The following is a 27990-nucleotide window of genomic DNA, read 5'->3' as shown; positions in this document are numbered from 1 at the left end:
GAAACTGAAGTGTAGTTGAGCTGTTGTGTGTTTGTGTCTCTGTATTCATGCTGTACAATGGCAGAAGCCAGAATTTCAGTGGATCATGATGAGTTCAGGTGTCCAGTCTGTCTGGATCTCCTGAAGGAACCAGTGACCACTTCCTGTGGACACAGTTACTGTAAGATCTGTATTACAGGCTGCTGGGATCAGGAGGATCAGAAGAGAGTCTACAGCTGTCCTCAGTGCAGACAGACCTTTAGTCCAAGACCTGCTTTAGCTAAAAACACCATTCTGGCTGAAATGGTGGAGAAACTGAAGAAGATTAAACTTCCTGCTGACTGTTACGCTGGAGCTGGAGATGTGCAGTGTGACGTCTGTACTGGAAGAAAACACAAAGCTGTCAAGTCCTGTTTGGTGTGTCTGAACTCTTACTGTCAGAATCACCTTGAACAACATGAGGGTTTGTTTAAAGGAAAGAGACACAATCTGACTGAAGCCACTGGACGACTGCAGGAGATGATCTGCCCGAAACACGACAAGATCCTTGAGGTTTTCTGCCGCACTGATCAGAAGTGTATATGTGTGCTGTGTATGATGGATGAACATAAAAACCACAACACTGTATCAGCTGCAGCACAGAGGACAGAGAAACAGGTATGAACTTAAAGAGCTCCCATTATGCTCATTTACACGTTCATATTTTTGTTTATGGGGTCTAGAATACATTTACATCATTTAAAGTAAAAAACAAACAAACTCATTTTTCTTATAATTTATATTGTTGCAGCGCCTGTTTTCAGCCTCTCTGCCTCACTGTTTTAGTTTCATTTTCTTTAAAACACTTTTTCCAAAAAGTCCCAGTCTGTTGTGGTTGATCTACTGCTTAGCATGTGTTTTAGAGCCATTGAGAGAGAGAGTTGCATCAACGGAAGTCCAAAATGCTTGATCGTCACATGATTCATGTAGACTTCAGATAGTTCCAGGAAAAGCTTTGGAGGGAATTCAAATAGATAGTTAGAGAGACAGAACTGTTATTTTTGGTAATTTGTAGTCAATAAATGTATTGATTTACAATATTTATATAATACACCGACATGTGAATGTAGTATGTTCATGTAGTTACAGCAATGTTGTTTTTAAAAGATAAAATCTGTTAATATTTGAGGATTAGTGTAGTCAACCAACGTTGCCTGCCTTGTTAACATATTTCTAGATAATGTTACCTTGGTTAAAGACCATGTTACAGTTGTTTTGAAGTATTTTTATATTCTTAAACTTGTATGTGTCATGAATGTGGCTCCCTCGTCTCATCCTCCGGACCGCCGGAGGGAGCCATCACCGGAATACTGAATCTCATTCGGACTCCATTACCCATAGGCCCTCATTCCTGGGACTGATTGCACACACACCTGCACTGCATCACACACATCCTATATAACACACACACTTGCATTCATACATCGCGAAGTCTTGATTTGCTACGGTGGTCATTTCTGAGCGTTATTCCCTGGACTGTTATCGCGTTGTTTCTTGGACTGTTACTCTCTGCTGAACCTTTGCTGCCTACCCCGATCTCTGCCTGTGCCCTGGACTGTGTTTGTTTGCCGCCTGTCTTGATCTCTGCCTGTGACCCGACTCTGATTCTCTGCTGCCAGCCTCGACCCCTGCCTGTCCCTGTTTACGGTACTGCTTTGCCCTTGTTTGTAAACACTGCTGTGTTTTAATAAAAAGCTGCAAATGGATCCGCACTCTGTTGACCCTTCATTACAGTATGCTAGTTAAAGGTGCTAAAGATGTTTTGTTTTATACATTTTTGCAATATTACTTGAAACTGTCTTTACTAAATGATAAAAGACTATTTATTAGGTGCACTGAAAGGAATAATATTAATATACAGTAGGTGGCCATCCAAAATGGTGTTTCTACCGCCGCCGCGTCGCAAATTGCATTTGCAGCTGTTGACCACTGAGTGGCACTTTAACCACGTTATCCAACAAATGCATCAAAGCACATTTATCTTTATGCAAAATGTCAATTTTCTCACATATCAGACCTATATTTATCACAAATACATTTTTTATTTATATTTTAAACTCCTTTAATAAAACAGCATGGATTTTTGACACGCACATACTTTGTTATTCGTTACCTGTCCTTTATTTGACAGAACTTCTTAGGAAAAATATATCTGTTTGGACACTGATTAAGAAATTGTTGCGTGTTTCATGAATTATATCCTTTTATTTTAGTAAAACGTGAGTCACTGAATTTCGCTCCCATTATTAAGGCACGATTTAGCTAAATCATTGAAACTAAAAAGAATGAACGGATTAATAAAACGTCATAAACAACTGCAACTCCTGCAGCCGCATCAGAACGCGCCGGCGCTTTCATCGGCCAGAGGGATAAAAATGTAGCCAATTTAGTTTAATATTTATATTTAAATATTGGGCTATAACCTAATACAATTTTTTTTAAAGATGTCACCAATGTTGATTATGAAAAGTGAATAGCATGACGGATGCGCAATGTTGGGAGACAAATGCAGCGGGTCAGACATAAGTTTGACCACTTCATTAAGTTTTGTTTTATAGTAAGTCTTTCTTTAAAGTGAATTTCGTTTTGTAGAAATTGTATCTTAATTTCAATCAATGTTTCATCAACCAATTGCCTATATTTAATAATTAGGAAGAAAACCAAGAACGTCGGGTGTGGAATGGATTGCGTAACAAACAAACTCATGTTTCCACGCCCTTTGAATAAGGCTGAATCAATATACGTATTTCTGTTTTAATTAAATTTATTAAATACATGTCTTTATTACTTAATTAATTGATAAGATGTTTTGGTCTAACAATATATTTTAGCTGGTCTAAATTGTTATATAATCATTTAGGAACGGACAGGAGACAGCGTGCATGTAACACATAACTTTACTCAAACTCTCACTTCCGGCGCATGCGCACCTTACACATCCATAACATCCTATCAGTACATCTCCCCCTTTTAGCTAAAGAACTCCCTGAAACCAATGCATGAACACAACATAGCATTGCCTATTAAATTCTCATTCAGTCCATTCCTCTCCCTTTTTTTTCCAGAAGAGAGAGAGGAAAAAAATTCAGTCACTGTGGGAAAAACACAAAAACAAATATTATTCAATTATTACTATTTTCAACAGAAGCAGGGGAGAGAAAAAAATGATAATGAAGAGCAACAAGTCACTGCTCTAAAGGTTCAGTCTTAACGGTGGTCTGATCACCCTGCCCACTCTGCTTCTAACACAGTCCTGAATCTCTCTTGGCTGTGAAGGAACTGCTCTCAGGTGGGAACGATGTCTTCTCAGACTGCCAGTCTGCCCTTCTACAATGTAGGAACGTGGAGTATCAGCAGGACTTCTGACTCTGCCTGGATTTGGTACATTCTTGATCCAGACTGATTGTCCCGTCTGTAGAACAGGTTTTATCTGTGCTCTGTGGCGTTTGTTGTACCACATCTCCTGTTTTACCTTCAACTCTTTTTCTTTTCTTTTGAAAGTGCTGAGGTTTGGCCACGCTGGTTTCAGTGTGGATGGACTCACTGGGAGAGTGGTTCTGATGTTCCTTCCCATCAAAAGTTGAGCAGGTAAGGCTCCTGATGCTAACGGCGTGGCTCTGTAAGCCATAAGTGCTTTGTGAGGATCCTCGCCTTTCCTCAGTAGTGTCTTAACAGTTCTCACTGCTCTTTCCGCTTCCCCATTGCTTTGAGGATAATGCGGGCTGCTGGTCACATGACGGAAATCATAGTCTTTTGCGAAGTCAGCAAAGTCTTATGCTGCAAATTGTGGGCCATTGTCTGTGACCAGAATCTCTGGGACTCGAACATAGCTTTGAGTTTCTCCATCACTTGTTTTGTTGTTGTCAAAGTGAGTGAAGCAACTTCTATGTAGCGTGAATAGTAGTCAATCAACAGGATGTAATTACCTTTGTTCCAGTGGAAAAGATCTGCTGCCACTCTCTGCCATGGTCTTGCCGGTAAGGGAGTGGTCAACAGGGGCTCTGGGTGACTGTAGCTGTTTTTGACACACGTTTCACATTGACTCACTTTGTGCCAAGCACTTAGTGATGCCTTGATGTCCCTGATGCACCTTCTCTAAGACATCTTTCTGCAAACTGACAGGTATCACAAGCCTATTTCCTTTCATCAGCAAGCCATCCACAATGAGCAGATCGTGTCTGTATTGCCAGAATAGTGCTAAATGCGGTGGAGTAGCCTTTTTCTCCTCCCATCCTGTGCGTACAAGAGAACTTAGCTGTCTGCACACCTCATCCTCTTCCTGAGCTTTCTTTATTTGAGCTTGCAATTTTTGAATGACATGATCAACACACACTTTAACCTCTTCTTCTCTTTTTAGATCTGCTTCAGTTGGACTTTCTTTGAGTGGAGCTCTGGAGAGCGTGTCCGACGTGATCAGATTTTTTCCAGCGACGTGCATGATCTTGAAGGAGAACCACAGAAGACGTAGACGAAATCTCAATATACGTGGAGGTAGGTCATCCAGCAGTCTCGAGCCTAGTAGACTGACCAATGGCTTGTGATCAGTCCTGACCACAAAATCCAGCCCAAGAAGGTAGGTTTGGAATCTTTCACAGGCCCAAGTAATTGCCAGTGCCTCCTTCTCAATTTGTGCGTATCTTTTCTCCGTAGGTGTCATGCTTCTTGAAATGAACGCAACAGGTCTCCATTCCCCTGCAGGCTGCAACTGGGATAGCACTCCGCCTAATCCAAAGAAAGAAGCATCTGCTGAGACTCTTGTCTGTCGATCTGGAAAATACTGAGCTAAAACTGCTGGAGAACTGAGCTCTTGTTTCACTTTTTCAAAAGCTTGCTGTTGTAGGATCCCCCATGTCCAGTCATTTTCGGCTTTAAGCAGGTCTCTGATGGGTCCCGTCAGCTCTGCAATGTTGGGAGAGAATTTTCCGATGTAATTCACTATGCCGAGGAATCTTTTAACATCGGCTACGCATTTAGGCTCTGGCATCTTTTTTATGGCTTTTATTTTGTCTGGGTCAGCGCGTATGCCCTCTGCACTGATGATGTGTCCCAAGAACCTAACTTGAGGCACTGCAAATTCACATTTTTCGTTCAGTGTCAGACCATTCTCTTCCAGCCGGTTCAATACCTTGAGAAGTCTTGTGTCATGTTCTTTGTGTGTAGCACCAAACACTAGAATGTCATCTGCGTGGCACAACGTGCCCTCCAGGCCCTCGAGCATCTGTGTTAACCGTTTTTGAAAGTGTTCTGGTGCTGAGGATATGCCAAATGGAAGGCGGTGAAAGCAGTATCTTCCATAAGGCGTAATGAAGGTAGAGAGAGGGACCGAGTCTTTATGCAGAGGAATCTGCCAGAATCCAGCAGTAGCATCCAACTTAGAGAACACTGTAGCCCCTGACAATTTCGCCAGTGTCTCATCAACAGCAGGAAGAATGTGTCTCTCTCTACAGACATCGTTGTTCAGGCGTGTTAAATCCACACAGATTCGGATCTTGCCATTTGGTTTTGGCACTATCACCATACCTGAACACCACTCTGTTGCTTCTTCGATGGGAGCTATTACACCAAGATCTTCCATCCTTTTCAACTCCTCTTTGACTTTGTTCATCATCGGCAACGGCACTCGACGAGGGACCGATAGAGCAAATGGAGTGGAAGTTTTCCAAGTCCTGTGAAGACTTTTGGGAACAGCTTTTTATAGTCAGTGTCAGATGTTTGAATAGCATCTACGGTGTGAATTAAGTTCAGCTCTTTAATGGCAAGTAGTCCAAGGAGAGGACACCAGTTTTGGTATCACAAACACTGGGTGTTTTATCACTTTTTCTTTGTGACTAAGTAGTGCGTCAAACTGCCCTCTCACCTGTATAGACATGTTGCTTGGACCACACAGCTTTTTTCTCGCCAGGCTGAGAGCACCATGTTTTCTCTCTGAGTACATGCTATCTGGTATGGCTGTCACTGCTGCTCCTGTATCAAGTTTAAAAAGAATCTGTTCGCCGTTCACTGCAATGGACTTTTGCCACACATCAGTTGTATTCTTAGACGTAACAACTCCCAGGAACACAGTCTCTATGCCATCTGTCTCTTCACGATGATATATTTCATCCAGCCTTTTCTTTGTTTTGCAGACTGCTGCAAAGTGCCCTTTTTTCTTGCACTTCCTGCACTCAGCATCCCTTGCTGGACAGCTGTTCAGTGAGTGTGCTTGTGGCTTACCACATCTGCCGCATCCCTTGCTGGCTTCATTATATTTTGCCCCGTCAAGTCGCCTTTGTTGTCCTTTTTGTGCATATTTTGGTTTAACTTTCCATTTTAGCAAATCCATGTTTACCTCCTTTAAGTCACCACTTGTTTGTCTTAAAATCGTCTGCTGCTTTTTTATTTCTTTTTGTCTTATCTTTGTGACTGCTTTGAGTGTGAGTTCGGGATCTAACTGTAATCTCTCTGACAGGCTGGTAGTTGGAATAAGAGATCACGTACTATCTCTTATCATTTCCTCTTGAAGGACTCCGTACTGGCAGTTTTCTGCTAGTTTATGAACTGCAGTAATGCATGTTTCAGCTGACTCTCCCGGTTCTTGGCACCTCTTGTTGAATTTAGCTCTTTCATAAATAACGTTGTGCTGACAAACGAAGTGTCTCTCAAACGCTTCTTTAACTCTATCATACTTCTTCCTGTCTTCTTCAGACAGTGCTAGTGTGGACAAGATATCATCAGCTTTATCTCCCATTGTGTAGATAAGCGAATTTACTTGATATTCTTGGCTTCTTTCACCGATCCCTGCCGCCACACGGAATCTCTCGTACCGTCTAATCTAATTTGGGCAGCTGCCAAAATCACTGAAGTCGAAGTGTTCAGGCGGGCTTATTGAAAAGACTGTGTATCCATGTTAAATGTTCACCTCTGTGCCGTTTTCTGTTGAATCTTCTTGTATCGTCACTTTTTCCGTTGCTTTTTCTTTGCCGTCCCGGCACTCACTCACTCTCCGTCCGTGACGCAGCTGCAGGTGTCGACCCGTGTTCTGGATTGTTTCCTCGAAACTTCACTTACAAACTCTTAATCTCGCCGATCTGGTGCGGATAGTTGTCATCGCTTGGAACGCGAGGTAAGTCCACTTCTAACACTATGTTATATAATCATTTAGGAACGGACAGGAGACAGCGTGCATGTAACATATAACTTTACTCAAACTCTCACTTCCGGCGCATGCGCACCTTACACATCCATAACATCGTATCAGTACACAATAACACAAACGCTTGCTGTTGTCTTGGCTACCTTACAAACTTTATTAAAGCTGCTGTAGGTAACTTTTGTAAAAAAATTTTTACATATTTGTTAAACCTGTCATTATGTCCTGACAGTAGAATATGAGACAGATAATCTGTGAAAAAATCAAGCTCCTCTGGCTCCTCCCAGTGGTCCTATTGCCATTTGCATAAATACACTGCTCCCGGTAAGAAACAACCAATCAGAGCCAGGAGGAGTGTCTTAGCAGTGTCAATCAAGCTCGCGTGCGCGCTGATCACACCCCTCTCATGCACAGCGCCAGCACATACAGGCTTCAAGATTACCGGTGTGCCGCAGCTTTGCTTATGGCGGACAAACAATCCAAACTGCCAATTCCTCGAGTGGCTCCTGCTCATAAAATAAAGACGGGTAAACGGAAAAAGACAGATGACGATGATAAAAAAGCCAAAAAGAAAGAATTAGATAAAGCCCGAAATAAAACGAGGGTAAATATCGGAGCGGCTTTTCCGAGGTGGAGGGAGCTATCCCTGCTTGATTTAATTTAAGAACTACACAACTAAGATAATTTCAAAACAGGACTGACAGATTATGTATGGCATGGTTTCTTGTAGATTTCAGGGTGGTCCTTTGCATATAACATCGTTTTATTTCGCTATAAGCAAAGCTGCGGCACACCGGTGATCTTGAAGCCTGTATGCGTTGGCGCTGTGCATGGGAGGGGTGAGATCAGCGCGCACGCGAGCTTGATTGACACTGCTAAGACACTCCTCCTGGCTCTGATTGGTTGTTTCTTACCGGGAGCGGTGTATTTCTGCAAATGGCAATAGGACCACTGGGAGGAGCCAGAGGAGCTTGATTTTTTTTCACAGATTATCTCTCATATTCTACTGTCAGGACATAATGACAGGTTTAACAAATATGTAAAAAATATTTTTTTACAAAAGTTACCTACAGCAGCTTTAAGATAAAAAGTTTCTGCTATAGATAGTTTGCGCCTAATCTGACTCTCGGGCTACGCAATGCATATGAATATTTTATAGGCCTATTTGTATTTTGACTGCAGTTAAGAGCAAAATGTCGAGAGCATGTTTAACATTGGAAGTTTAAGATTCTTTATTAAATATTTTTACTTTATGCAAAACACATAGGCATCTGTACATTGTACCTCTATAAAATCATAACATAAATCATTAAATTATAGTTCAAATGAACCGTACAAACCCAATCTTGGGTTTTGCTATTTATTTAGGCCTATTTATTTATATCAGCAGATCTGTGTTGATTCAGTTCATTTCAATAACTGCTGATGTTGCAAACTGTGGTTAAGCTGTAAAGCAGCTTGAAAGAATTGACCAAGATATGTAACATTATGGCTCCGTATTATTAGAACAATAACTGTACAGAATCTTTACTGCCATCCAATGTTCCTTAAAGACAAATAAATAAAATAAAAATGTTAAAGAAAAACAAACAAAAACAACAAACCGATTGTGTTCCATTTATATATCAATGTATAATATTTACATTATCTTGTGTGTTTACCTCATTACCTCACCCAACCTAACAGTGCTTGCTCTGCAACAATTGACAAGTTTGAGATAGGGGGAAGGGCGCTTTGTTTAAAATGTTTGTCACCAAAGCCATTAATCCAGAGGGCGGGAGACTCAAAATATTAGCCTAAGCTATGCTCGTGACAGACCTTTTTGCAATCTTGGTGCTTTTTGTTAATTTTAACATCCTGATCTGATCATATGAAATAAGCTGACGAAATACACAATTGTTAGACTCTGTTATGAGTATTTGCAGTAAGTTTCTTTATTTGTTTGTGTTATGGGGATTTGCAGTGTTTCACGCTCCACTCCAGAAGTTCCGAATGATCAACCCTCCCCCCACGCGTTTGCCAGCGTCTGCTGCTGCCGAGCAGAGTATGTGCGAAGTTTTGACTGGAACGAGGAGGGATTTTTTTAAAAGTCCTTTTTTTTTTTTTTTTTTAAATCTGAAAGAAATGTTATGAGTTTGGCGTGTGGTAGGGAAAAAAAAGTTTGCAATAAGCCACTACGCAAATTTGTGTCTAACTAGACCAGCTAAAATATATTGTTCGACCAAAAACATCTTATCAATTATTTAAGTGATAAAGACATGTAATAAAGTAATAAATAAATTTAATAAAAACAGAAAGACGTATATTGATTCAGCCTTATTTAAAGGCCGCGGAAACATGGTTTCGTTATACGCACTTCAATCCATTCCAGACCCGACGTTCTTGGTTTTCTTCATAATTATTAAATATAGCCAATTGGTTGATGAAACATTGATTGAAATTAAGATACAATTTGTACAAAACGAAATTCACTTTAAAGAAAGACTTACTATAAAACAAAACTAAATGAAGTGGTCAAACTTATGTCTGACCCGCTGCATGTCTCCCGACATTGCGCATCCGTCATGCTATTCACTTTTCATAATGAACATAGGTGAAATTAAAAATAATAATAATAATAATAATAGGAAATAGCCCAATATTTAAATATAAATATGAAACTAAATTGGCTACATGTTTATCCCTCTGGCCGACGAAAGCGCCGGCGCGTTCTGATGGATTTTCTCCTCATGACAGCTGAAACAACTTAAAACAGGCCTTCCGTCATTTTTGGCAAGACTACAAATGGTCTAGCTACTTTTATTTGTGTACGCTCACAATAACAACAAAACCTTGTACTTTTGAAAAATAAAATAAAATAAAATAAAAAACAGGGTGCACTTCCAGCTGTCTCTCTGCGAGAATCTGAAACGTCTCAAAAGTGAACTTAAACTTAGCGAATAATTGTACCTAAAAAGAAAGAAATATCTCAATTCGATAAGATATAGGTCTGTGTTAAATAAGAGGCGATCTATCTGCTGGAACGTGTTGTTTCTGAAATCATGGCCAGTGCTCGTTGCTGCTGTTATCAGTTCTCTTGGCGCTCGTGCACACGCGCAGTTTTCACACAGACAATCGAGTGTTTCTTTCTGGTAAAAGCACAAAACAAAATGCACACAATGTGTCCTTGCTCTTGATGTACAATCACTGATGAACACCTTTGGTTTTAATGAGTAAATTAGCCTAAACATTTATTCCTGCCGGTATTTTAGTCTGCGATATCAACATCACTAAACATTACATAGCATATAGGCCTAATAGCCAAAAAAATCAAGAACAATAAAAAAATCAAGAACAATAGCAGTTAATAAGAATTATTGCTCTTAATGCGGTCTTAATGCTGGACCGTTCTCATTTCGCTCCGCATATGGAACTGGAAGGATTTTTTTTTGTTGCTATATATATATATATATATATATATATATATATATATATATATATATATATATATATATATATATGCCTAGTAATGACTGTTTAATGACAATAGCATGCAGTAAGACTTTGTGTAAAGGTCTTTTAATTTTTGATGCATAGAGTAGCCTAAGACTATCCCACGTTTTGAAATTAACTCTCACTTTAAATTTTCTAATGGTTTTTAAGGATGTTAAAATGTTATATTATAATGTTATTATTGTTTTACTTCGTCCTTTCATCTCCGTTTACAAACCGACATTTTATTATTACAGATACTTTCCAATCCGTCCCTTTGCACCACCTGGCGGTAGTTTTTTTACACGTGACTGAATTTCAGTTAACGCACCGGCCCTGCGGCGGCGGTATGCGCGGCGATAATACCCATTTTGGTTGTCCACCTACTGTACATCATCTGTGCATGAGGTAGGGCCTTAAAAACATAAGCCAATCAGCCAAGATGATCGCGTAAACGATTGGCCCTCTGGCTTGTCAATCACTTCCATGACGTTCCTTGTGAGAGACGAGCACAGCTGCGCGCTCCAGTAACTTTCCACATTCCACAGGCGCCGCATGCGATACTTTTGTCAGGAGACAGGAGTAACAACTGCAGATTACACGACACAGCGAATGCCGGTGGTAAACACTCGTGTTCCAATACTCGTGCATGAGTTTTGGGAGGCGTTCCCTCGAAATTCTTATGCGCTCATTTCAAAAACTCAGTAACAGTCTTTGGTTTCTCAGTCGATGAAAAGATCCTCTTTAGCACCTTTAAGGGCAATCACGTCATGTTCACTATGGTTTCACACAAACAGGAGACCAGCAGGTGATTGTTCTAGAAAATCCATTGCAAACAAGTTAAATGTAAAACTGAATTAAATGACATATAATTAAAGGGATAGTTTAACCCTCTTTTAGATGTTTATCTGCTTACCCCCAGGGCATCCAAGATGTAGGTAACGGTTGGAGTTAAAAATCATCATTTGTGTTCTACTGAAGAAACAAAGTCACCTACATCTTGGATGCCCTGGGGGTAAGAAGATAAACATCAAATTTTCATTTTTGGGTGAACTATCCCTTTAATCTTAATGTTTACAATTTTTATACACCTCATGCACGTATTACTATACAAATTAATACATAATATATTAAAATTTAAAACAATGTTGTGGCAAAATAAAGAAGACTCTCACTGCATAAAAGACAAACACATCCAATTGTCTTTCAAAAGTTTTATTTCTCGTAAGAAAGGTCAGACAGTCATACAGAAACACAAGCTGCTGCAGAGTGTGTGACAAAGAAGGGAGGGTTTCCCCTCTCAAGCCTTAAAGGTTACAACTCTTAACAGCTATAACTTTCCACGCATAGTCATCTATTCAAAAACACATTTACATACATCCTTTATGTTCCCATACCATATCTTGTTCTTTTCCACTACTGACAAAGCAGTTCTACGTAAAGCAGTCACACAATGTCTCATAAGCACAATGTTTCATAAGCATATGAGTAAATTCATTCAAATTTGAAGAAAAATAAATTTTTCTTCCACAATTTCTCCTTTTTATCATTAGTTGATAACTAACCAGACAACTATTTATTTCAATGCAGAAAACCCTTAATCATTAATGAACATAACCCTAAACTTGGCAATAAAAACATTTCATCGTAAAACAATGTGTATTAAAACATACAACATACAAATTCACATATCTTGTTCAGATTAGGAAATATATCTAAATTAATACATTTCATTGTCATGTTCACTCAATGTCTCATTGTCAAACCTCTGTGCTGATTTGGAATTCCTTGAGCTGATTCCACCTGTACACAAAGGATAGAAGACATTTCTTTACAATAGTTGAACATGTCATGTTCACACAATTCGGTTGATGGCACTCGTTGTTAAGCCCCTTCTATTCCCAAAAATGGGGGTCTTCCAAACTAATTTAAAAGTTTTCAGCCATATTTTCGTTAATTTTAGTTACTGCATCAATTTATCATAGTGGTTGAACTGTTTCTGTAAACAACATTTGCAATCAACACTAAACTCCGTCTTTAATTCTACAACCAGATTTCCTCCAGACAGCTTTCTCTTCCTCTGAACACATTCTGTTAAGAGTTAGAAGAATCAAGATTATTTTCAGATAACAGATTTCACACAATCTCCTGTGTCTGCTCCAGAATCTTCTACAGAAACAGGGTTTTGTTGCATTAGTTTAAGCAGCACAAACAGAATTCAAACAGGCAACAAAATAGTGTCCACCAAATGTGACACTAATTTGACACCACAGTACCCCAAAGATCGTCTACCATCCCGAACCAATAACGAGAGTCCGTGTAGAGTCACACATTTGTCAGTCATAAGTTCATCAGATCGTCTCTCTCACTGCATAAGAGACAAACATGTCCAATTGTCTTTCGAAAGTTTTATTTCTTGTAAGAAAGGTCAGACAGTCATACAGAAACACAAGCTGCTGCAGAGTGTGTAACAAAGAAGGGAAGGTTTTCTCCCCTAGCCTTAAAGGTTACAACTCTTAACAGCTGTAACTTCCACACATAGTCAGCTATTCAAAAACTCATTTACAGTACATGCACATGTTCCCATACCATATCTTGTTCTTTTCCACTACTGACAAAGCAGTTCTACGTAAAGAAGTTTCACTTAAAGCAAACATCACACAATGTCTCATAAGCATAATGTTTCATAAGCATACAAGTAAATGCATACAAATTTGAAGAAAAATACATTTTTCTTCCACAACAAAATGTCTGTTTATACACATAATCATATATATAATATGTATTTTGACTTTTTCACTGATTTTGCACAATGGATTTATACATTTCTAATGTTCTTGTAGTCTCCTCTATGATTTGCGGTGCTGCATGAGGATAATCCAGTCTCTCAGAGAAAGCAGAATGAATGTATGGTTTCCCCACTGACACGGAGAGGAGAAAATAGTGGTTGATCAAGTCAGCAGGAACAGTCTGAATATAATTAAAGATTGTGAAAAAGTGCAGATACATCTAAGTATGATTAGCCCACAATTTAGCACACAGAGACCAACATTGGGAAGCTGAATGTTTATTAAATGGTTTTTTAAAAAATAAGGACCAATGAAAGGCTTGCAAAATCCAAGGAGCAAAGACTTAGGTTGAGGGTACAATGTCAGTGCAGGGAGTCTTCAGGATTCACTAAATCAGGGTTGCCAGGTCTGTGCAACAAAAGTAACCAATGCGATTTTCTTCATGGGCCGGCCGAATTGTCCACTGAATTTGTATGTCTGGAGGTTGTTTTGGTGGTGTTGGAGCACCGAAATCGTACGTACGGGGGTGGAAATAAACCCGCAGATTTTTTTTTTTTTTTTTACCTACTTAAAAGTAGTTATTGTGTTGAAAGTGAGGTAAAGGAGAAAAAAATAGGATAAATTATATTATATACAGTTGAAGTATGTAATACAGTTTTGGTATTTAGTATGATTCCCCATTTATCCTAGTATAATTTGTTAATGGCTTGCCTTTTTAAAATTGATTTTAAGCGTTTGTTTTTTATCTCACTTATAAACTTCCCTTTACCATCAATCCAAATATCAGCTGAGCTGAAACATAATATAGACAGGTAATAGTCAAGAGAATCACAATGCCTAAAAAACTCCACTCACGTTTTTGCTTTCTCAAATATGCATTCTGAAATTATATCAATAGGATTCTATTCCTATAACAATGAATTTTATTCTTTATTGCACATTTAATAAGGAATAAAAATTATATTCTCATTTTACCACTTAAACTGTCATAATCACCAGTGAGAGTGCCCATCAGTGCCACCAGAGGGCTCTCCAACCTGGACTATTATTATTGTCAAAGACTCCATTACCCATAACCCACTGCCCGGTCTATCAGCTATGATGGTTCACAGCTGTTTGTCATTAACTTCATTTATTCTGTCTATAAAAGCCTAGTTCATTCATTCATTCTCTGTCAAGTATTGTAGACTGTTGTAACTGCATTTCTGAGCCTTGTTTTATTGTTTCTTGGATTTTTGTTATTTCTTTGTTTCCTGGATTTCCCTGTTTTGCCTTCTCCTGGATATTCTCTTTGTTTGGACTGCTCATCTGTGTTTTGACCCTTGCCTGGCTTTTGATTACGATCGTGGATTACCCTCTGATTAATAAAATACTGTGTTTGGATCCTCAATCTTCAAGTCTTGGAGCAGTACATAACAGAATACTTGACCACACATGGATCCAGCAGTATGTCTCGTCCGCTTACGTCAAGGTAATTATCCCCTCGAGGACCACATTCAAACGTTTCTAGACATTGCATATTTATCTGATCTGCCAGAGTTTGCACTCATTGATTTCTTCTGTCATGGATTAAACAAACCACTGCAAGATTATTTAATCACTAATGGTCCTCAAGGTTCACTCATGGAATTTATGGATTTTGCACTGCTCACAGTTGGCTCACCACTTACAGTGGGGGAGGTTAAGGAGGAAGCTACCCCAAAACATTTTTTGGAGGGGGGCAGGACACACCAAGCTCCAATGGTCATGGAGGTTGGCCCATCTTTATCACCATCATGTCCTGTTTTAAAGATTACTAGCCCTGTGCTTTATGCATCTCCCTGCCCTGTAGTTCCCATGCCTGATGTTCTCATGCCAAGATGGCTGTGCCCTCAGAGATTGCAGCGCTGGTCATTATGGCCACAGCCATCTGGGGTGTGTGGGCTGCCCACACATTGGCTCCTGTCCATGAGCCCACTCCAGAGTTTTTACCGGTCCTAGAACCCAGCCTCGTGCCCCATGAACAACTTATCTGTCCTGATTCAACCATGGAGGTCATTCAAAAGTTCCCTGTCTGCCCTATTACGACCACAGAGGTTATCCCCGAGTTCCTTGTCTGCCCTGAAACAACCACAGAGTTTGTTCCTGAGTTCCCTGTCTGCCTTGATGTGACTACAGAGGTGGTCCCTGGGGTTCCTGTCTGCCTCAACATGACCGCAGAGGTCATACCAGAACTGTCTGCCTGCCTCAACACAACCAGAGAGGAAGTTCCAGTCAGAGCCCTGGAGGGCTTTTCTGAGCTCCTTGGTGGCCAATGCTAACCTCTCTGTCCTTCATGTTTCAGTTTCTCCTGTTCAGCCGTATTGGTTCCCAGTGTTATCAGATCTGCTGTGGTGGTCTTCAAGCCAGTCTGAAGTGCTTTGGTCATCTGCTCTGCCGTGGGGGTCTTCAAGCCCGACTGCACTGTTGTGGTGGTCGTCTGCCCCGCCATGGGGGTCTTCAACCCTGTCTGCCTGGAAACCCTCTTTACAGCCTGCACTGCCCTGGCCATCTGCCCTACCTCCGTCTCCAGACCTTCTTCCTCTCCATGGACCTGGCCCTCCATCCCGCCCCCTGGTCGGCCTCCATTCTGCCTCCCTCCTGGACTTCTATGACTAGTATTGTAGACTGTTGTAACTGCATTTCTAAGCCTTGTTTATCATTTCTTGGATTTCTGTTATTTCTGTTTCCCTGTTTTGCCTTCTGGATAATCTCTTTGTTTGGACTGCTCATCTGTGTTTTGACCTTTGCCTGGCTTTTGATTATGATCGTGGATTACCCTCTGATTAATAAAATACTGCGTTTGAATCCTCAATCTTCAAGGCTTGGAGCAGTACATAACATAAACCAACAACTATCACACGACCCAATGTCCTTTTTAACCCCAGTTTAGAAGCCTTTACCTCTATCTATTATCTGACAACATTGATTATCAACATGCTTTAATACACAAGTTCATCTGATTCAGATGTACAGATAATATACAAGCTTAATCTTCAACACAAACATTCTGTTCTACTGCAACTCTACAGAGCTGTATGTATTTTCTGCTACTTCATGAACTCTTGAGAGGCTCCATGAGCCACCACTGCTGTAATTAAAGCCTGTCTAGGTTGTTAATTTGTGATTTGTGAATGGCAGTGAAGCGACACAACTGACACTGTTAGGTCACATGATAATGACAACATGGTCAATGAAGTATGTCCAGATTACATTCATACTATAGAGAAATCATACAAGTTTGGAAAGACATGAGGATGAGTAACAATGAAAGAATTTACATTTCTGGGTGAACTATCCCAATAAAACTAGACTTTGATTAAATAATTCTGACACTTTTGACTGAACCTATAACCTTATCATGCAAGATTTTTAACCCTCAATCCCTGCACTTCACTGATATTGGATTCATATCTGTTTACTTGATGATTTATGTGATGTTTCTCCTGTTATTGGTTTGTCCTTTAGCACCAGCTGAAGGAGAAGCAGAGGTGGTTCCAACAGAGGATCCAGCAGAGAGAGAAAGATCTTCAGCAGCTGAGAGAGGCTGTGGAGTCTCATAAGGTGAGTCTGGAAAAGAAGAGAAGTTTGAGAAGTCTTAGTCAGGACTCACTGAAGCCACTGTGTGATTGTGATGTGTGTCCTAACAGCGCTCTGCACAGAGAGCAGTGAAGGACAGCGAGAGGATCTTCACTAAGCTCATCCGCTCCATTAAGAGAAGCCGCTCTGAGGCCACACAGCGGATCAGAGATCAGGAAAAGACTGCAGTGAGTCGAGCTGAAGAACGACTGGAGCGACTGGAGCAGGAGATCAATGATCTGAGGAGGAGAGACGCTGAGCTGGAGCAGCTTTCACACACACAGGATCACATCCATTTCCTGCAGGTAACAGAAATCTAGAAGAACAGGATCATAGTGGACTTGAGCAAGAGACTCACAGAGAAACATTTCATGAGAGCAGAATGAGCCGTTGACTTAAGTGTTGATCTGTGTGTTCGGTTATTATATAATCATCAGTCAGACTCTCATCTGATCTTCTTCTTTTGAGAGAGACGCACTTACAAATGCAGTTCAGCTCTGGAAATCTCTTAGGAAACATTTTTACAGAAAGATACATTGAGCTTCCAGAATGCAAGCTCAAGTTTAAAACTTCACTAATATTTATAGTTTTTTATTTTTATTTTATTTATTTATATTTTACAACAATGTGAAATCCATTAACCTGATGGTTAGATTTCAGGAACAGGAAGTTAGGCTGTATATTAGTGATGTTTCAGCATATTTAAAACACAAAACCGGACCTTGGGATTGTGTCCTAAAAGTCCTTGTGAATTTCAGAGCCACTAACTGCTCAAAAGTTATAAATAATGATCAATCTACTCATTGATTTTGAGCTGCTTTTCCTGATCAAATCTACTCAACCCTGTCATGTGACTCCATTGATGCACTTGATCTGTTACATTTATGATATTACCAGATGTTTGATCATCAATTGTTTTCCTAGAAAGTTCACATATAGTGTAAGTGTCAAACACTAGATCTTACAGCTTTTACATGATATAATGAACATGAGAAGAATGAAGCTGTGAAAGTGCTGGATTGAGGAGAGTTACTAAAGATCAACAAGAGCTGCTCAAATCTGACAGTAGTGCAGGTTATTGGCTGAAGTGTGGAGGTGATGAGCTTTAATTTCTGTTTTCTGTAGAGTTTCCAGTCTCTCTCAGTTCCTCCTAAATCTACAGACGGAAATGACGATCTCTTCAGTTTTCTCTCTTCTTTTGATGTTGTGAGAGAATCTGTCTGTCAGCTGAGAGACAAACTGGAGGATTTCTGCAAAGAGGAGCTGAAGAAGATCTCTGACAGAGGTAAAGTCCTGGAGATTCATCTGCTCTCAGAAATGATCCTCCATCATCTCATATCATGTAGAAGATCATATTAGAAATGTCTTCGGAACGGATGCAGGGATCATTTTCTCTTGACATGATAATTACACTCTTCATGTCTGTTGATTTCCACAGTCACTTTCACCAACATTGTTCCCAGAACCAGGAACGACTTCCTACAATGTAAGTCAGTAAGAAAACAAGCAGAAAAACTCACTGAGTGTGTTCATGTTCTTCCTGTAGAAGGAGAAAGAAAACATGACAGAAGAGTTTTATAGTTATATCATATATCATGTAAATTAGCATTTCTCAACTGATTGATTTTGAAATCAGAAATTGATTTGATCATTGTCATTTGCTAATTGTGGTGATTGTTTAATGTGAATGACAGGTTGCTGAAGGATTGAAACTCACTAATACAATATTATGATATTTAAACTATCCAAGCAAATCTGTTAGCATTCAATTACATGCTTTTTTAATATGATATATTGGTGAATAATAATAGTAATAATAAACACCAAAATATATATTATAAATATATAATATAAACCACCGATCAAAAGTTTGTGGTCGGTAAGTTTTTTAATGTTTTTTAAAGAAGTCTTTAATGCATTTATTAATATACAGTAAAAACAGTAATATTGTAAAATATCACTATGATTTTATAGAAAGATTTTCTATTTGAATATATTTTTAAATATCAAATTAAAATGTGGAATGTAGTTTTTTATGTAGAATCTTTGCTAAATGGAAAGACTGAAATAGAAATATTAAATGAAAATTTGAAATGTGTTATTTTTAAATATGGGTAACTTTATTTTAAGGTGACATAGTTACACATTACTACATGTACTTATGAATAATTTACTGTTATTGCTAAGTGTAGTACAATTAAAGTTCGTGTCTGGAAAGGAAGAGGTCTGGGTCGACGAACAACTGCTGACTGAGCTTTTATTGAGAATAAAGTTCAACAGAAAGGTTGTGCAGAGCGCAACAACATCAACATAATTCACTCCAGATTCGGTAGTCACAATCCACAAGGGCTTCACTCTAGGTAGCGCGCTGTGCCTCAGTCAGCAGGTCCCCTCTCTCTCACCAACTCCTGCTTCTCACGGCGTCTTATCCCGTCTCCGCGCCAGTCACTAGAACAAGACACAGGTGTTTGTGATTTGTATTCAACCCACTCACTTACCAAGCGTCTCCCGCTATTCTCTCCGGTTGCAGACTTCGCTGAACCACGCCCCCCTCGCCACATACCCCCACCACATACCCCCACCGGCCGACTCAGGCAAGCTGGTGAGGGCCGAATAATTAGGTACAAACCTTCTATAATATCCCACCTGCCCGAGGAACTGTCTAAGCTCCTTTTTGGTCTTGGGGCACGGACAGGTTGCAATCGCTGCTGTCTTGTCAATTTGGGGACGCATCTGCCCATGCCCCAAGTGGAAGCCCAGATACTTTACCTCCACGCGCCCAATCGCACACTTCTTCGGGTTGGCCGTGAGCCCAGCCCCTCTTAGCGATCTCAGGACGGCTCTCACGTGCTGCACATGCCGCTGACAATCATTACTATAGATAATAATATCATCTAGATAGGCAGCCGCATATGCACCATGGGGCCGGAGAATTTTATCCATGAGTTGCTGAAAGGTAGCCGGTGCCCCGAGCAGCCCGAACGGAAGCGTAACGAATTGGTGTAATCCGAACGGCGTCGTGAAAGCTGTCTTTTCTTTGGATAAAGGCGACAAGGGGATCTGCCAGTATCCTTTCGTTAAGTCCGAATAAAATCGAGCCGCACCGAGCCGGTCAAGCAATTCGTCCACCCGCGGCATTGGATATGCGCCGAATTTCGACACTGCATCCACCCTGCGATAGTCTACACAGAAACGGACCGAGCCGTCGGTCTTGGGGACCAAAACTATCGGGCTCGCTCAGTTACTGCTGGACTCTTCTATTACTCCCATCTTAAGCATTGCCTCTAATTCGTCCTGAACTACCTTTTTCTTGTGCTCAGGTAATCTGTACAGCCGGCTACGAATAACCACGCCCGGCTCCGTCTCGACGTGGTGCTGAATGAGGTTGGTACGCCCCGGCAGGGGAGAGAACACGTCTGCAAACTCCGCTTGCAACTTAGATAAATCAGTGAGCTGGGAGGGCGAGAGGTGATCTCCTCCTGGGGTCAGAGCGAGGGATTTAATTTTTACATTCGCCTCTGGCCCGAGATCATCCTCCCCGCTAATCACCGTCGCCAGCATCACTGATTCTGCCTCATTCCATTTTTAAGGAGATTGAGGTGATAAATTTGACGTGCCCCCCTCCTGTCAGATCGTACCACCTCATAATCGAGCTCGCCCACTTGCCGTGTAACCTCAAAGGGTCCTTGCCACTTTGCAAGTAATTTCGAACTTGAAGTAGGGAGCAATACAAGTACTTTCTCTCCCGGTGCAAATTTGCGTAAATTAGATCGTCTGTTATACAGCTGGCTGTTATCTGTGCTGGGCTTGTAACAAATTCTCTATTGATAGCTGCCCCAACGTGTGGAGTTTTGCTCTCAAGTCCAGCACATACTGAATTTCATTTTTGGCCTGAGATGGTCCGTTCTCCCAAGCCTCCCTTAGGACATCCAGCACCCCGCTTGCGGGACCTCTCGCACTGCGAATAACAGAGGTTCTAACCACTTATCCCAATTTTTGGCGTCTTCTTGAACGAACTCACGAATCATGGATTTAAGCGTGCGATTAAAACGTTCGACCAGCCCATCCGTTTGTGGGTGAAAGATGCTGGTACGAACCGATTTAATGCCCAATAATTCGTACAGTTCATGTAACGTGCGTGACATAAACGCCGTGCCTTGATCAGTGAGGATTTCTTTTGGAATCCCCACTCGGGAGATTAAACATTTACATTTACATTTACATTTAGTCATTTAGCAGACGCTTTTATCCAAAGCGACTTACAAATGAGAGTAGTAGAATCAATTAAATCAACATGAGAACAACAGTGTATAAGTGCTGAGTGAAGTCACAGTTATGTCAGTAAAGTGCTCATAGCGAATTTTTTTTTTTTTTTTTCTTTTAAATAAATAAATACACAGATAGGAGAAGAATATTAGTCAAGGTAAGTGCTACTACTACTGGGTCAAGTGCTGACGAAAAAGATACGTCTTTAGCATTTTTTTGAAAATGGCTAGAGACTCGGCTGCTCGGATAGAGCGTGGTAGGTCATTCCACCAGCCAGGAACAGTCCCGGAGAAGGTCAGTGAGAGTGATTTTGTGCCCCTATGTGATGGCACCACAAGGCGCCGTTCACTTGCAGAACGCAGGTTTCTGGAGGGCGCGTAAGTCTGAAGTAGTGAGTTAAGGTATAGCGGTGCAAACAAAACAGTGCATCCGCAACACTCTTAGCGGAAATGTTGCGGAGAGCCACTGCCTCAGGATATCGCGTTGCATAATCAACAATGACTAATGCAAAGCGATGTCCCCTTGCTGATCGTTCTAATGGCCCGATGAGGTCCATACCAATTCTTTCGAAGGGGACCTGCATTAATGGGAGTGGGCGCAATGGCGCTTTTGGGGTGGCCGGTGGGTTTACCAACTGGCATTCACGACAAGACGCGCACCACCTGCGTACATTCTTGTGAATGCCCGACCAGAAAAATCAGGTCATGAGACAATTTAGTGTCGCCGTCTGTCCTAAATGCCCCGCCATCTGATTAGAATGAGCCGCGTGGAAAAGCATTTCCCTGCGGCTCTTTGGAACTAATAACTGGGTTGTATCCTCTTTTGTCTGAGTGTCTTGGGTCACTTGGTACAACCTATCTTTTATAATCGCGAAATATGGATAAGCAAGCAGACATGCAGGCTGGAGAGACTGACCATCAATCACACAGACCTTCTCAAAAGCATGTTTTAGCGTCTCATCCTGGGACTGCTCCAGGGGAAAATCATCACGCTCCGGAAGAATTAGTCTTCCGGCTTCACTCTGTTCCCCTGCAGCAGCGCTCTCCGGTCCCTGATCAGTCTCTCCTACCTGCACTCACGCTTGCTTACCCCGCCTTCTCTTTTCCCAAGAGGCATCCGAGCATATATAACCCAATAATTGACCAGGGGCAGCTTGTGGACGGTCGGGGATCCGGATCATGGTCCCAATTTCCATAACCGGACATTTATCCACAAAATGATCCGGGTCCCCACACCGCCAACAAGCCGGCCCAGACCTGCCCGCCGCTCCTGTGGCAGAGAGTGGGCTGAACGACTGATGCAGAGAAAGGGGAGAAGCAGGAGTGGGGCCCGTCCCGGCGGCAGTGAGTCCCGCCCCCCTTTTCCGGGAGCCGAGTGATGAACTGCTCCAGCACCACGTGATCGATGACCAGATCCACGTCGCTTCCCTCAGCCAGCAACCATTTGCGGCACGAGTCCCGGAGCTTTTGGGCCATCACGAAGGGCCGGCCGGACTCACCCAGGTCGAGGGAACGGAAGCGTTGACGGTGTTGTTCCGGGGTCCGGCCAACCCGCTGGATGATGGCCCGCCGTGGGTCGTCGTAGACCAGGAGGTTCTGGACTGGCAGCTGCTGTGCCGCCACCTGTGATTCACCCGAGAGGAGCGGGACCAACCTCATAGACCACTGGTCCCGTGGCCATTCACGCGCTTCGGCGGACCTCTCAAGGAGCTCGAGAAAAACTTCTGGATCGTCCAGTGGGCCCATCTTATTTAGAGGCAGGTGGACAGGCACAGCTGGCTGCCCGAGGGGCTCCCGAGGAACCTCCCGGTCAATCCAGCTCCGGAACGCCTCGCGGTCCTCCTGCTGGGTCCGGAGGATGGCTTGGTAACACCGCTCCTGGTCTTGGCGCAGACCCAGCAGGGCCTGTTGTTGCTCTTGGTGCAGGACCGTGAGGGACGCGATGATGTCCGCAAATGGGGTGGAGGACGATGACTGCATGGCGGCGTACTCCCGTCTTCCTTCCGGGTTTCGGCACCAGTGTAGTACAGTTAAAGTTTGTGTCTGGGAAGCAAGAGGTCTGGGTCGACTTTTATTGGGCTTTTATTGAGAATAAAGTTCAACAGAAAGGCTGTGCAGAGCGCAACAACATCAACATAAAAATCCACAAAGGGCTTCACTCCAGATTCGGTAGTCACAATCCACAAGGTCTTCACTCTAGGTAGCGCGCTGTGCCTCATTCAGCAGTTCCCCTCTCTCTCACCAACTCCTGCTTCTCACGGCGTTTTATCCCATCTCCGCGCCAATCACTAGAACGAGACACAGGTGTTCGTGATTTGTATTCAACCCACTCACTTACCAAGCGTCTCCTGCTATTCTCTTTGGTTGCAGACCTCGCTGAACCACGCCCCCCTCGCCACACTAAGTAATAAGTATAAAGATAAGTCAAGAGTAAATAACCCTAAACCAAACCAAACACTAACTCTATAGTAAGTAAATGTATTTCATTAATATTACTCTGTACATATGAGTAACTACAATGTAACTACATCATTTTAAAATAAAGTGTAACCAAAATATGATTATTTTTCACTGAAAGCCAATTAAAAACATTCATCCAAACTTTTAGAGGTAAAATCACAGTAGTGAAAAAGCTTTTCAAGAGTTTCAGTAAAGGAAGAACAAACTGAAAAATTCCATTGTGGATTTATCCTAAACAGGATTTTGCAACAAGTCTCTTTAACATTTGAGGAAACAGACTTATAAGAAAGCTCAAGTTCGCCAAAGTCTACAGCACTGAAAATAACCAACAACAGACCAACAATGCTTAAAAACTAGTACATCAAAATATTATGTTGAATCAATTTAATGGATCCTGGCTTAATTAAATAATCAGTTTCTTTTAAAAAGAATCATACTGACCCCAAACATTTGAATGGTGTAAATATAATAATAGCCTAAAAAAAATCAACATTAATATTCAAGGAAGACAATTAAGGAGCTTTCTAGTGTTAGTCGGTGTGACCTTTTATAGTACACCTATTAATCCTAGGATTATTCAGGTAGGGTAAGGTTAGTCAAATCTAGTCTAAACCATAAAGTACTCACCTGCCCGCAGGTTGAAGTCCTTCAGGAATGACGTAGAAGACTACCTTGTGGTTGTTCTTTATTGAGGCTCAGTTTGAGGTGATAAGTATTCCCGGAAGGCAAGTATTCATATAAGAGGTTATAAGTCTCACGGAAGGCAAAAGTAACAATAAAATATTGTTAATGTTAATGCAAAATAAATCAACTTAAGCTAAAAAGCTCTATAACCTAGCTTTATCCAGCAATATTGGAGATGCTGTTAAGCGCCTCTCATTAGGGTATCAGGTGTCCTTCTACGCTTAATGCAGGCATCATCTGAGGAGGCCTTTTACTCCTCAAACTTTTATACTAATTTTTGGAAAATTCCAACTTCATATTACTCATCAATTGATCAATGCCTATGATCCAATCTTACTGTTGAAGGCGTATCAGTCTATGTATCTCTTGCTTACTAAGACGGATGTCCTTCCTCTGTCTCCTACGCTGTCGTCTTCTTCTAGCACTCTTCCTCTTCTTCACCAAAGTCTTTGTCTGGCTCACCTCCTCTTGAGGTTTCAACATGCTCTCTTCATCCTCATGTGCCTTCTTGTTAACCTTTCTGGTTGGTTACAATCATCAAATTCAAAAACCCATCTTTCACAACCGTTGCTTAGTCATCTTATCTTATAACAAACAAAGGAAGTATTGCTGTTACTTAATTTCAGAATCATTCAGGCATTCAAGCATATATGGCCTTAACTTAAAAACAAGCAAATAACAACATTGAACCAGGTAAATAGCAATATCAATTTCCAAAACTCTAGATAGTGGATAATGATGATTTGCACAGGATATCCAACAGATGATTAATAATTCCTGATTCTGATGTGTTTTGTCTCCATCAGATTCCTATCAGCTCAGCCTGGATCTGAACACAGTGAATAAACGCCTCCGTCTGTCTGAGAGGAACAGAGTGATTACTTACACTAACACAGATCAGCCATATCCTGATCATCCAGACAGATTTGATTGTTATAAACAGGTGTTGTGTAGAGAGACGCTGTTGTGTGGATGCTGTTACTGGGAGATTGAGTGGAGTGGACTTGTTGGTGTGTTTATATCAGTGTCATATGAGAGCATCAGCAGGAAGGGATTGGGTAAAGAGTGTTTGTTTGGATGTAATAATCAGTCCTGGAGTTTGTTCTGCTCTCCCTCCAGTTACTCATTCAGTCACAATAACATAGAGACTGAACTCCCTGTAAAGTCCATCAGCAGAAGAATAGGAGTGTATGTGGATCACAGTGCAGGAACTCTGTCCTTCTACAACGTCTCTGGAGACACAATGAGCCTCATCCACACAGTCCGGACCACATTCACTCAACCGCTCTATCCTGGGTTTGGTGTCTATCCTTTATCATCAGTGAAACTGTGTTGATGAATCAGAACAGACTGTAGAGAGATTCTATCCATAATGCTTTGAGCTCATGATGAATCAGTAACAGTGAGATGTTATAGAGTCTCTTTACATTAATACTACAGCTGAACTTCTGTCAGTGACATAACATTACTATTAAAATTATCTTCACTTGAAATGTGCTCTCCACATACACTTCAAAGACACGGGAGACACAGGCCACAAGAATTATACATTCATTCTATAAAAATGGATTCTTTGCCACTAATTCATTGACAACTTTCATTGACAATTCATTGATAATCTCCCCCATACATTGTGTGTATTATATCTGTTTGTATACTGTTCTTTTGTATATTTTAAATTGTTATAAATGCATGTGATAATACTTCTTGATATTGTAACCCATCTTGGTGGTGTTTAATATCAAATTACTCCTTGTTTAATGACTCTCATTTTGGTGGACATCGCAATCTCATAGAATCCATTGTATGTAGGGCTGGGTACCGAACTCGATACTTTTTAGGTACCGATCGAACTGCCTCGATACTACCGAGTATCGAAAAGTGTCTTGTCATTCAGTACCAAATTTCGGTACCTCAGAATGGAGCCGAGGAGAGGGGACGGAGAAATGCTTTCGCTGTCTCGTTGAGGAGCAAGTAACGTTGCGCTACATTGTTATTTATATCTAAATATATAAAACTATACGCGCGAGAGAGACCCTATGTGCGAGAGGGCGAGTGAATCAACGGTTTCGTTTTCAGTTTATCTCCGAATGGACGGGTGAGAAACGGCTGTTTATGCGAGCAGCCGGTTCACTACAGATACTGTTAACAGAAAACAAAAGTGTAGCACTGCCTGCAGAAACAGCGGAACGCGCAATGTTTTTTGTAGTCTAAGCTAAGGTACAACACACAGCCGCTTTACATCAGCGTTCGTCCCTCAAGTCTATGGAAACACGCGACCGGTTCATGACGGGCTCGTTCGCCTGCACGAGCACAGGCTCTGCCTCTGGCTCCAGAACGCGAACAATTCTGCTGAAAAAGAGGTATCAGCGTCCTCCTGATACTGCGGATAATTTGCGGGTCGTGCCAAGTAATAATAAAAAAAAAAAAATAGCATTCAAATTAATTGCGGGTGGATGAGAGATGAATCATTATTGTGTTGATTTTAATAAAGACACAGAACTCTTATTTCACGGTAAGACGCAACGAACTTGCGTCACTCTTACTTCCACTTTGATCTTGTTAATAATAATTAATTTTTTGAAGAACAATTGCTGAGTGATTTAAAAAAGAGCCTCACATACTTAATTTTTGCATTTGAAAATTAAACTTTACTAAAACTATTTGCACTGATTTATTGTGTTGGGTAAATTTTTTTAATTTGTGCTTTTTTTATTCCCCGCAGTGGCTCAGGAGATGAGTCTTTGAGTCTGAAAAAAAGTTAAAGTTAAAGTTAAAATATAAAACCAAAGATTTTTTTGAGGTTATGTAATCTTGTTTAAACATATTTTATAAAACTGGTACCGAAAAAGGTATCGTTTAGGTATCGGTATCGAAGTCAAGGTATCGGTATCGTCTCGGTATCGAAAATTTTTGAACGATACCCAGCCCTAATTGTATGTTATATTTATGTTATAAATGGACACACACTGAATTATAAGGTTGTATCTGACATTTTTGTCAAAATTGAGTTATTCACAACTTATTTACATTATGTGATGTTATGTCTTTTTAAGTTGTGTACATTTTGGGAAAACAAGAAGGTTCTATCTGCATGAGCCATAGAACCACAGGCAGCACTTCGAATGCACACACGAGGACCAATCAGGATCAGCTATCTTTGTCATGTCATCGGACTGTTTGCGATAGTATAAGAGAGTTACATCATTGTCATAGGTTGGAAAGTTATGTATTATTAGGTTATGTTTTAACCTTGATCCATCCTGTGTACTTGTGCTGAGCTGTATGTACTATGTATATATAGAGCTCTACGCTATGGCACACTGGATTAAAGTGTATACTATATTAAGTAATGAAATGTTAAATTTTACATTGTTGGTAAAAACTGAGTTGTTGCATAGTTGAAGTAATTTAAATATTTTAAATGTGAAATATTTTGAATTATATATAGTCAGTGATATAGTCAGTGTTTATTAAACTTTGTTAAACACCTTTGTTGAGCATTGTCTGTTTTCTGTTTTCTTGCAGTTTTTTAGACTTAAAATGTTTTAAATTTTATAATATTAAGACTTAAAGG

At 40.9% G+C, this 27990-nt stretch overlaps 1 protein-coding gene across 2 annotated transcripts; it reads left to right on the top strand.

Moving 5' to 3' along the window:
• Positions 1 to 4: 4 nt before the first annotated feature.
• LOC137024900 (tripartite motif-containing protein 16-like) lies at positions 5 to 27990 on the top strand. Of its 2 annotated transcripts, XM_067392852.1 has the most exons (6): positions 5 to 636; positions 16894 to 16989; positions 17076 to 17309; positions 18130 to 18289; positions 18443 to 18490; positions 25220 to 27990. In XM_067392852.1, exons 1-6 carry the CDS (start codon positions 58 to 60, stop codon positions 25747 to 25749), a joined length of 1647 nt encoding a protein of 548 aa, XP_067248953.1. In that variant the 5' UTR covers positions 5 to 57; the 3' UTR covers positions 25750 to 27990. The 2 variants fall into 2 exon arrangements, with proteins under 2 accessions (XP_067248953.1, XP_067248954.1); XM_067392853.1 differs by lacking the exon at positions 18443 to 18490.

This window comes from Chanodichthys erythropterus, chromosome 8 (genome assembly GCF_024489055.1).
Source record: "Chanodichthys erythropterus isolate Z2021 chromosome 8, ASM2448905v1, whole genome shotgun sequence".
NCBI classification, from domain to species: Eukaryota; Metazoa; Chordata; class Actinopteri; order Cypriniformes; family Xenocyprididae; genus Chanodichthys; species Chanodichthys erythropterus.
Note: the sequence above shows the minus strand (reverse complement) of the source record. Positions and strands in the feature narration are given on the sequence as shown.